Source organism: Branchiostoma lanceolatum, chromosome 6, assembly GCF_035083965.1.
Source record: "Branchiostoma lanceolatum isolate klBraLanc5 chromosome 6, klBraLanc5.hap2, whole genome shotgun sequence".
NCBI lineage: Eukaryota > Metazoa > Chordata > Leptocardii > Amphioxiformes > Branchiostomatidae > Branchiostoma > Branchiostoma lanceolatum.
The window spans coordinates 2068548-2080437 of record NC_089727.1 but is presented as its reverse complement, the minus strand read 5'-3'; the positions used below and the strand labels follow the sequence as shown (position 1 = coordinate 2080437).

General features: G+C 46.4%; 1 protein-coding gene across 1 annotated transcript; it reads left to right on the top strand.

Annotated features, from left to right (window-relative positions):
• The first annotated feature begins 2642 nt into the window (after window positions 1–2642).
• Window positions 2643–10875, top strand: LOC136437162 (fatty acyl-CoA hydrolase precursor, medium chain-like). The gene is made up of 9 exons (XM_066431644.1): window positions 2643–2803; window positions 3620–3824; window positions 4431–4610; window positions 5659–5933; window positions 6403–6481; window positions 7327–7479; window positions 8200–8356; window positions 8844–9072; window positions 9889–10875. The coding sequence occupies exons 1-9, from the start codon at window positions 2643–2645 to the stop codon at window positions 10166–10168; spliced, it is 1719 nt and encodes a 572-aa protein (XP_066287741.1). The 3' UTR covers window positions 10169–10875.
• Window positions 10876–11890: the final 1015 nt, after the last annotated feature.

Genomic DNA, 11890 nt, shown 5'->3' with positions numbered 1-11890 from the left:
AAACCGGGGCCCGGCCGGGCTGCTTGCCGGAACGACAAACAGACGTGTATATCGGGAAACATACAAATAAAAAAACATGTTCATGACTAATTGTCTTTTATATATGTGTGCTTCAACTTCATCTTAGATTATCCCCACATGACCCCGCGAGGGGCAAAGTAGGGGGGGGGGGGTAGGTCCCAGGCTAAGGCGGGCAGGCCACCAGCCAGGTACGGTATGACTCAACGGTGGGAGCCGATACAACCGTGCCAGGCAGGGCGTTGCACTGGGGGATGGTGTAAAAGTGTTTTTTTGTGTGTCTTTTCTATCACTGCTCTGTTGTCTATCAAGGCATTATTATGGCCTTGCGGTCATTGAACCCTCACTCAGGTGTGCATGCCAGGTGTCAATGACCTTGCGAACATTGCGACAGGCGCAGTCTATTGGCCAGATTATGTATGCATAACGCACACGAATAATTGATTATCGACACCTCGTTTAAAAGAGGTTTGAACCGGGCGTGTTCTATTATTCATCGTGCGACCGCTCAACAAGATGGCAGGCCGGCAGACGAGCTTTCCACGCCTTTGTACTTTTCTGGCCTTCTCAGCTGTGATCTTGGTACTTGCAGGAAGATCGGGTAAGGCAGCTGGTTCTGTATCTTTAGCAAGCAGACTTGCGTCACGGTGGTTGTCTTATAATCATGGTTTATTCAGTTACAAGTTTCTGTACAATACGTGCCGCTGATAGTGATGTGTGTTCAACTATAATCATACCCTTTCCCAAAAGCTGAGTGCTAAGCAGTGTCATTTTTAAAGTCTTTGGTTTGACCCGGTCGGGGATTGAACTCACGACCTACCGTGTGTAAGGTGAACACTTAACCAATTAGGCCATTGCACCGGTTTTTGTCACCGAGGGATAACTCGCATTAAAACGATAAGGTGTATGCCGTTAGCCCGTGATAAGACGTCACACGTGTACATACATGTACTTCGTTTAAAAAAAATGCCCACATCGGATAGCAACAACGCAGATATTTGTCCGTCTTAGTCTCATACCTGTCACGTCATACGACAGACTTACAACAACATATTGAGGACATTTGTGGGACAGTCGTGGCTGTGTCGGACAAAACTCAGAGGTCTTGAGACGGAAAAGGTTTTTCAACTCATCGGAGGCAATACGGGTTCCCCAGCAAAATACCCTGGTCCCGATAAGTTGAAAATCGCGAATCAGCGTTCCCAAAAAATATCGCCGGCGCCGCCTGGGAAGTATTCAAAGGAGGCTATAGTTGTCGATCCTTGCCCACGGTGTGTACAAAGCATATGACTGCGCCTTAACGTTGGTTTTGTAACTCTAAAAGTTTGTGCCTTTACATTTGTTATACTTTGGGCGGGGCAGTCAGAAAACGTTACAATCTTCTCTTACAACATGGACGTTTGCTGGGAGGTTAGGTGACAAAGTCAACACCGTCAGGCTCGTTGGACTACATTGGTATTGTGTACACGGCTTAACACCGAATAAAAGCCGCCGTGATCAGGTGTTGTTGTACTGTATTCGGTCTTGTTTAGCCGTTCTACGCTTCAATATTGTTTATCTTTGGTCCGCTCCAGTCTTGCTAATACTAGGGTTACATTTCCATACCGGGGCCCGGCAGGGCTGTTTGCGGGAACGTAAAATAAAAATTCATATCAAGAAATATAGACAAATCATGGTCATAAATAACCATTTTTACGTTTATGTCTTTTGTTGTCTTTCATTTCGTACTTTTCGCTCCGGAAAACTGCTTTGAAATGTGACCCTAGCATTAACTTTGGTCCGCTCCAGCCACGTTTAGCCTTTCTCCGCATCAGTATTGCTTAGCTTTGGTCCGCTCCAGTATTGATCAATTCTGGTCCGCTCCAGTCTTGTTCAATTTTGGTCCGCTCCAGTCTTGTTTGATTTGGCCCGCCTCCCAACCGTTTCTTGTCCCGGGCAGGTTTTGGGCAAAGGTCGTGTTGTTTGTCGGTGCAACGCGGACGAACATTCTAGTCAAGATGTCAGGTTGCTTTGATAGATTCCGAGGTCTACGCGCGTTCGTGGCTTTCTCATTGTTGCTCGTGGTTTTGTTAGGAGGGTCAGGTGAGTTTTAGATTTTCAGACCGCAAGATTACCTGTAATCCACTTAATGTATCCCTGTAATAGCGATGCCATACCGAGACAATTCTAGGCTGCTCACGTCGTTGAAAAGTTTTTATGTCTAGCGAACAGTTAGACTATATGAGCTTGTAACGTTCATCTCTGTTTTTACTCGGAAAAAAAGAACTGATAGTATTTATTTCTTGCCTTCAAACGCCGATTAAAACGTTGAAGACTGCTAGAGTGCTTGGCTTCTTCGAGGGGTGAGGAATCGCGTTGTTGGACCTTGAGGTCGAGAGTTCAAATCTCGGCCGTTGTCCAGGCAACCAAGTGACGTGTTACTGGCCAAGCGATTACGTAATCTATGAAGTTCACCTTTGCATATTTGCCAGCCCCAAAAATAAGCTGGTATCAAGGAAAACGCTTTTTCTTCTTTTTTTTTCAAAGAAAAACAGAGAAACAAAACTTTTAAAACCACAGCATGCATGCTAACATTGGAGGTAAACTTAAGTTTGTGTGGAAAATTTTTATGAGGAAATGTTACAATGTCGTTACCTACATTAGATGCCGCTGTAGTCTCCACCATCCATGGCGACGTGAGAGGTTCAGAGTTCCTGACCGCCTCTGTTGTCGGAAATGCCGTCTTTGACCGCGTCTTCACCTTCAAGGGGATTCCTTACGCCGCTCCGCCTGTGGGGGACCTCAGGTAGGTGTTTGGAAAAAGAAGTTAAAACTGAGAAAGATTCAGGAATAGAAAGAAATGAGTGAATTTATGAAAACCCTCTCAGTGAAGTAGCCTAGTAAGAGCGGGGATTCAATAAATCAACGTATGGATGGATAGGTGGGTGGATGGATGGATGGATGGATGGGTGCAGGCACGGATGGATGGATGGGTGGGTGGAGGCACGGATGGATGGGTGGATGGAGGCATGCATGGGTGGATGGAACGAGGCATGGATGGATGAAGGCATGGATGGATGGGTGGTTGGATGGGTGGATGGCTGGATGGAGGTATGGAATGTGGATGGATGGATGGAGGTATGGATGGTGGATGGATGGATGGAGGCACGGATGGATGGATCGAGGCATAGATGGATGGTTGGATGGATGGAGGCACGGATAGATGGATGGATGGAGGCACGGATGGATGGATGGAGGCATGGATGGATGGATGGATGGATGGAGGCACGGATAGATGGATGGAGGCACGGATGGATGGATGGAGGCATGGATGGATGGATGGGTGGAGGCATGGAGGTATGGATGGATGGATGGATGGATGGTTGGATGGATGGATGGAGGTATGAAGGGATGGATGGATGGTTGGATGGATGGATGGATGGATGACATGGATAGATGGATGGATGGAGGTATGGATGGATGGATGGATGGAGGCACGGATGGATGGATGGATGTATCGAGGCATGCATAGATGCACGGATGGATGGATTGATGAATTAATTGTATTTGATAATACGTTAAACCTCATCATATCACCTTCTGTTACCCTTCCCGCCGCTAGGTGGCGCCCTCCCCAGGACCCCGACAGCTGGGCAGGTGTCCGTGACGTCACGGAGTACGGGCCCGCTTGTATCCAGGACCCTAACGCGCAGTCGCCGCCGGACCCCCTCTACAGGGAACTCTCCCCACCCACCAACTCCAGCAGCGAGGACTGCCTGTTCCTGAACGTGTACACCCCAAACGTTTCCGTCACCGCCAACCTGCCTGTAAGTATACAATGCTCGCAATCGGGGAAGGGGTTATTCCACCACAGAGTTGACCTCAAACACTCCCTGGCAGTACACTAAAAAAACTGCACTTCAGAGACACCTACACACATCCCACACACATGCATGCACATCCACATGCGCAGACACACACACACACACACACACACACACACACAGACACACACACACACACACACACACACACACACATGCACAGACACATGCACAGACAAACACAAGCACAGACACACACAAGCACACACGAACATACATATACACGTCAAATACACGCACTCACACAGACACGCACACACACATACACACACACATAGAGAGAGAGAACGAACATACACGTACACATATTCACACAGGGACAGAGACGGACAGGCATACAGAAAAACACATAGTTTTACTCCCTTGGGTTGAAGTAACAACATTCACTGTGTCCACACACACACACACACACACACACACACACACACACACACACACACACACATACAGTGACATACAGACAAACACATTGTTTTACTCTCTTGGATTCATGAACTAACAACATTCACTGTGTCCAACGGATCAGATCCATATAAATCTATCTTGCAGGTGATGGTGTGGATCCATGGTGGAGGCATGGTCCGTGGCACTGGCGCACGCTACCCAGCTGAGATCCCCACGTCACTCCATAACGTCGTCATGGTAACCATCAACTATCGTCTGGGCAACCTGGGCTTCCTGCCGACCCGGGCCGATGACGCACCGGGTAACTTTGGTCTCCTGGACGCGGTTAGTTCATATTCTCCTACTAAGGATTTCGCGATGTGTACGTTTGGTTATTGTCGTTCTTGCTCCAGCATGCTACCTTCCTGGTTGTCAAATGCATCCAGACTGTTTTAGATCTTTCTAGATCATTTTTCATCAAGCCTATTTGGTCTAGGTAGGTAGATAGGTTGGTAGGTAGGTAGGTAGGTAGGTCTGTAGTGCCCCTTAATTACCTTCTGTGTTTTACTCTGTCTTAACGTTGTGTTTGACCACGAATGGACCGATCCAGTTCGAACACCATAAGCCCCGCCCCCTGTTCTATTTCGAATAGTCCGTCAAAAACAGCCCTTGACGGACAAAAACGGTCGCGCGCGCTTGGCTGTCGAATATGCAGACTATCTTCTCTTGAGCTTTTTTTGCTCTGAAATCCTTTCAGAGCGGACCAAATAAAAATGGTATGCCTTCTTTGTGGACGGATGTATCCACCGAGTAGGGTTGTTTGAGGAGGGGGCAAATGTAGTTACGGTGAGGGCGTTATGTTTTCGGTCTAGGCGGAAGCAGGCTGCGTCGCATAGCATTACCTTGTTGGTGACCATCAGTGCCCGATTTTTGACAAGCAGCCGATGCACGTGTAAAACAGGGTACGTATATCTGTGACAGGGTTCCCACTGTGTTGACTGCATGAATTGCAGCTGCATGTCCTTTAGCAATTAACTATCAAAATGCAATTCTTACACTTACCGTGTCGCATTCATATTAATCTGTTTCATACACAAGTACAGAAGAGACGGAACTCTGTTCTAGCGGACTTTGTAGTAGTTGGCAATGTGTTTCAAGCTCTCTCCTCATGAGTGCCCGAGCTATTTTCTTTTTCATTTTGTTTTTTTCCCGAGTTTACATGCAGCCAATACAGTGAAAAACCTGTGACAGATGTACATACCCTGCTTAACGCGTGCCATTCCTGTCCAACTAGCGCTGTTCTTGACGGAGGTATTCCAAATAGAATAGGGGGTTCTATACGTTCGATATGGTGTTCGACTGGATCGGTCCATTCGACATTGTCTTCTCACAGATGAAAGCTCTCCAGTGGGTTCAGGCCGACATCCGGAACTTCGGAGGAGATCCCGATAGGGTCACCATCTTCGGCCAGTCCGGCGGAGGCTGGGCCGTCTCCCTGCTCGTCATGTCTCCCATGGCAACGGGACTGTTCCACCGGGCCATCTCTCAGAGCGGCGTGGCGGGAATCGCAATCACCCAGAAGGGTGACCTCACACAAACGGAAACCCTCGCTGCCGGGTTGAACTGCAGCACGGCCTCCTACGATGACATGATGAGCTGTCTACGAGGGTATGTTCGGACTTTCGGTGTGTTCGAACGTTCAGTGTGTTCGAACGTTCGGTGTGTTCGAACGTTCGGTGTGTTCAAACGTTTGTTCGAACGTTCAGTGTGTACGAACGTTCAGTTTGTTTGAACGTTCGGTGTGTTCGAACGTTCGGTGTGTTCGAACGTTCGTTGTTTTCCAACACACGGGCTTAGTGTGTTTGACCGTTAAGTATGTTCGAATGTTCGAATGTTCTGCGCGTTCCAACACACGGGTTCAGTGTGTTCGAATGGTTTTTGATTTTGAATTTGATTTCAGGACGTTATTGTGACTCCTGAACAGGCTAGAGACTCTAGTACATGTATTTCTCACAATTTGAATTTGATTTATGTAAAGCAAGGTGGAGAATACACAGCAACGACAATGTGAATTTGATTCGATTGATTTGATTTTCATCTATCTGAAACTTGTATATCATGGACTGTTTTCGCACAGAAAGCCAAGTGGAGCCATAGCAACACGGACGACCGCAACGGCTCTCATCGGCGGCAGGTTTCTCCCCGAGAGCCCATGGGTACTGTTTCTGTTATATTCTGTCACTTAAAAGTGTTGTTTGGAAGTGATGTTTAGACAGACGCGAGACCGTTGAGCGTCCAAACGTTTGACAAATATCTCATTCATCTCTCAATAATCTTCCAGTGATCTTTCAGTGACCTTCCAATGTCTGACATTGCCAATTATCTCTTAATGATGTTCCAATTATGTCTTAATGGTCTTGCGGTGATCTGTCAGCAATCTCTCAATAGTGTCCAAGGTCCTCCAATGATCTCTCATTGTCTTCAAAGACCAATGATTGTGTCTACCAATGATTATGTCCCTAATGATTCATTGCCAAAGACGGCAGAGAATAAGACCAGATATTTGCGACACCATCCTCCTGTGTTAGACACAAATGAGCTTTCTTACCAAAATTCATTACATTTTTAAAGTAAGTTATTGTAAGTTTTGTTATAGGCATTTCTATATGTATTGTTATGTATTCTCTATATAAATATTTTTTTTAGTAAGTTCACCTTTTTCACTATATGACCTCTGACCTTCGAACGTACTTGCCTATTTTATCTTGTGTATATAATGATGACTCAACGATGTCAAATTGAATTGTTAAAATTGACTGAATGATTGATAATAGCAGTGTATAAATAGTTAATATGTGTAAATTGCAATCGTTTATGTATCTGTCTGTCCCTAAACGTTGACTCTCAAACATCAGCTGTGCTGCCTCGAGAGTAAGTGTAGTGTGCTGTAACACTTGTATTCATTTCCTTTCTCTGTATGTGTTTATATGGGCTATATGCCTAAAATAAGTTGAATTGGATCAAATTGAATTGAATTGAATGCACGGCATGCCTGTCACAGGACATGATGTTCAAGAACCGGATCAATCGGGTTGACTACCTCCTGGGAACCAATAACGACGAGAACGCCTTTAGAGACAACGATGGGCTGACCAGACAGGAGTTCGAGTTTCGACTGTCCTTCAGTCTGCGCCGAATTGCTGCCCAATACTTGGTAAGCCTAGCTACCTTATATGGGTGCTGGCACTCACGTGATCATGACGTAAGTATTGTCCTCCATACTCGTCGGTTAGACCTGGAGGGAATGAGCGGGAAGATGACCGCAACGTTCAGAGGTGTTGGAGTGGCACGACTTACAGTTCCGAGGTAGAAGAACTATAGTCATTAATAAGACATGACAGTCCAGGTCATGGGGTCAACGGAACATGCTACTTATTCACGGGGAGGTATTGCATTTGGTCTGTCTGTGTTTTCGCAGATGTTTACTTTCCATGTGCTAGTCACGTTCACTGTAGATCTAGGAAGGAAGGGATCAACGGGACACATGTAATGTTAATCAGAATCTTATTTGCATAATCAATTATCTACATTTGAAGAAGTAGCCTGGTCCCAGTCTCTACGGGTCGGCTTAGGTGTGTTCTATGGGGCCCAGTCTGCTATATTGACCCGTTTCTATCGGTCTGCCTTCTTAGCTGCCATATATATAGTTTTGCAGCCACCGTAGTGTCGCCGTCACCGCGAGCTAATTAAAGCCAAGGCCGTAAACCCACCCCCGGGCGGGTGAATCTGTCTGGGCGGGTGGGCATCACTCCCAGCACCGAAGAGAAACCGGGGAGCTCCCGACGGTATGGTTTCCAGGCTATTGAAGAAGTAGAGATAAAGATATTTCAGAGAGGCGCGAGATGACTGAGATCCTTGCCCCCTTGCTCCGCAGGGTGGCATGGTGAACGAGATCCTCCAGCCCGTGATAGACCAGTACGTGGACCCTGCCAGTGCGGACGACCCGATCTACCTACGGGACCAGTTCGTGAAGCAGGCCACCGATTCGACTTTCGCCGCTCCGACCGTCATGATGGCTCAGGCCGCGTCAGGTTTAGCATGATCATCTTACATTACCGTTCTGATCTTTGATCTTTTCGTTGATTTTCTTGTAATTGCAACAGTGCAATACATGTGGAACACAGGCAGCTATTGCTGATGTCGTGACCCACACGTTTTTTACACTTGGCTGGAGTGGGGAAAGTGCCTTTTTTCCCAAGGTCACAAGATCGGTGGCGTCAAGGGATTCGAACCCGGGACCCCTAGGTTCTGGGCCTAAAACCATGCCGTTACGCCACACGACCCTGATCTTCGACAGAGTTACAGTTACTCAAGCAACTTGGTAGATCTTGGAAATGGTTAGACGTTTCAGGTAGCATCGACTACCTTTCCCAGTGACGCAGTGAGTACAGATCTTCCTCAGGATCACGAAAGGATGGATGCTACCTACACCATTTCCATGCCCAAGGGGGAAATGTTAAGTTGTATTATTTTTAATCAAGTTTTGTTTCTGAAATGCTGAATTTTGTCTCCTCACAGCTTACGGCCGCGATCACGTGTACCAGTACGAGTTCCAGCGCCCCTCGTCGGTGTTCACCTATCGGCCTTCGTACATCAGGGCCGACCACGGGGACGAGCTGTTCTACATGTTCGGGATCCCGCTCCTGCGTGACGTCACCGGCAACTCCTGGAAATACAGCTTCACCCAGGAGGAGAGAGACCTGAGTCTGGACATGATGGCGTACTGGGTCAACTTCGCCACTAACGGGTGCGTGCTTACCTGATATTTTATCAATTTAAAGAAAACGAAATGCACTGGTAATTTTTAGATACCACAGAAAGTCTGCAAATCATAAAAGACTCCTGTCTCTTCTTAACATTCGATGCAAAGTGCACGTGCTTTTTTCCCTTTCTGTCTCTCTCTCCCCCTCTCTCTCTCTCTCCGTCTCTCTTTCTGTGACTCTGACTCTCTGAGTATGGACATGATGGCGTACTGGGTCACAACTTCGCCGCTAACGGGTGGGAATTTTCTTTTGATGATGGTATCATAATGTCGCCAACAAGAGCTGGTGTGCTTGGCTACATGTAGAAACGCAAGCTGTGGGGAAGTCGCATTGCATTGCAGTCTTAGGCCGACAGGAAAAAGGAACAAAAGAGCCAATCATTTAAATAGTGAAATAGATCATAGTTGCATAATCTCATTTCTATGGTTTACGGTTGCGGTTTTTTACCCGGTCCTATTGTTTGCTATAGTACTTTATTGTGGTTTGTTATAAAAAAATCCCAAAGTTGTCTCTATTCGACAAATGATTAATCAATAGATTGTCTCTTGTTTTGTGTGACCGGAATGGATTATTTCATTTCTGTACCAAAGGAATAAGCCCATTCGCAAGGTTCCAACTACGCAAGTGCAGTGTCAAAGGTAAAAGCCCCCGAGACGTAAACAAAATCCGTCGGGCGTTGTTATGCAAATCTAGACAATGTAGAGAACTGTTTACAAGCTGGGTGCCTTCACCTTTGACACTGCACACGCGCAGTCGGAACCGCGAATGGGCTTATATGACAAAGCTTCATTTTCCTTCAGAGATCCAAACGACTCGTCTGGGGCTGCGCGCATGCGTGACCTGGTGACCTGGCCTCGCTACATGGCGTCGTCCCAATCGTACCTCCAGCTGGACGTGACGTCATCTACTAGCGCCAGACTCCGGGAGGACCTGCTGAAGTTTTGGAACGAGGAGGTGCCGAGGCTGCTGGGAAAACACGTCCACGTTCACCCCGGGGTCAGGTCTGGCGACAGCGGCGGGCCCTCACGTAGCCATTTTGTTCTGGCCTTCCTGTTTGTTGTTTCCTATCTCTTTGCCTAATGTCCCATAACGACTTGTTATGGTACTGAAACGGAACTTCCGGTTTTGATATCTCGTGTTCTGGACATTTTATGGTCATGATATTAGAGTGTTAGATAGCACATGAGAGTCGTGTAGGTTGTGACCCCCAACAGCAATCATAATGAATCTACAGGGGCCAATTCTGTTCCAGATTTTGTTCCGGATCGTCATGATTTTTGGTATGTAGATAGCTTAAGTGATGTCGTACAACAGGTCTAGGACAGTAAATGGACGACATTCTTTGTGAAATCGCGGAGTTCCGTTTCAAGACAGCTTTTATGCTAGAAAGGTAGTCATGGATCATTGTCGACGGACTTAAACGTTTGTCCGTTTCAGTGCATCAGTTCTGGCGTAACCTGGTGGAAAATTCAACGACATGTCGACAATACTTTCCTGCGATGAATGTAACCAAGGGATGTGGTACTCTGGCAAAGTCACTAAGAATTAGAACGAATGATTTACACAGTTTTGAAGCATTATCATTGCAAGATGTATAGCTTGTCTAAGCAGTCCCTTTTAGAACTCTTTGAAACAATGCTGTGGATTTGGCGTGTGCTTGTTATCTGTATAAAGTTTTACATCACCTCTGTAATCACTTTTGTGACACATTATCTTTACTACCGTACCTGAACGCCTGTACACCAGAAGCTACTAGATATTCAGAAATAAAAATGACAATTTGACAATTCCAGCTTCCTACATTAACGGCAATCTTTCCTTTCGTTGAGATGAGTTTGCGTTAGTGCATTCTATTAAAATGACCACTAATCAGCTTAAACATGATAAGCTAACTTTCAGGTATGGCAATAGTGGTCCCATAGTTCCAAGACTATATAGCTCATGAATTTACAAAGCGTGTGTCTGAACTTCATTGGCCAAATGGTAAACACACACTGCGCAGGCTCGAAGTGACGTCAGCACGAAAACCAGACGTTGATGAGGCGAGACAGGCGTGGTTCCTTCCGACCAGCGCGAGATCTAGAACTCTGTCTGAGCCCTTGCAAAATTTATACTCGCTGCGTATACCTTAGACTGAGTTCCTGCAACCCCAGCATATGACAGGTTTACTAAAAAAAGGATATTCTTCGGGTGTGCTGTGCAAAATTGCGGCGGTCGGTTCTGTGAGAGTCTCGCTACAAATCGTGCATAAAACAGGAGGCGAAGGAGACCGCGTCTTGTGAGACTGTTGACGACAAGTGCTGACTCGTCCAGAGGAAAACCAACGGAAGAAAGACAGGTTTGTCTAGCTCTCATATGGGTGCTACTAGTATGGCGTGGGTTTGATGTGATGTGGCACGATGTGAAAAATATCTCAATACTAGGAAATGTGTGCGTTGGCGACGTGGTAACGTTTAGTCAAATAAATTATATAGCCACACCCTGATTGGGGTGACATCGGGGAGTTAATACGTCTCTCTGCTACTAAAGTCTGAGACAGGGCGGAAGTTTGAAGGTGTTTGTTCAGTACAACAAATAAGAACAAATACGTATCTTCGATTATCACCAGCCAGATCAATTCTGTCCGTTAAGTTAAAGGCAGTACTTTGACAGTAGAAGGCTAGTAGACAAATAGAGCCCTCATGTGCATGGTCGGTAGGATATACAGGATTTTGAGAAATGTAATCATGAAGATGAAAAAAGAGACTTGTCTGCTACTTGCTTGGCCCCCTCTTTTGTCACAGAGACCACTAAGCCTGCTTA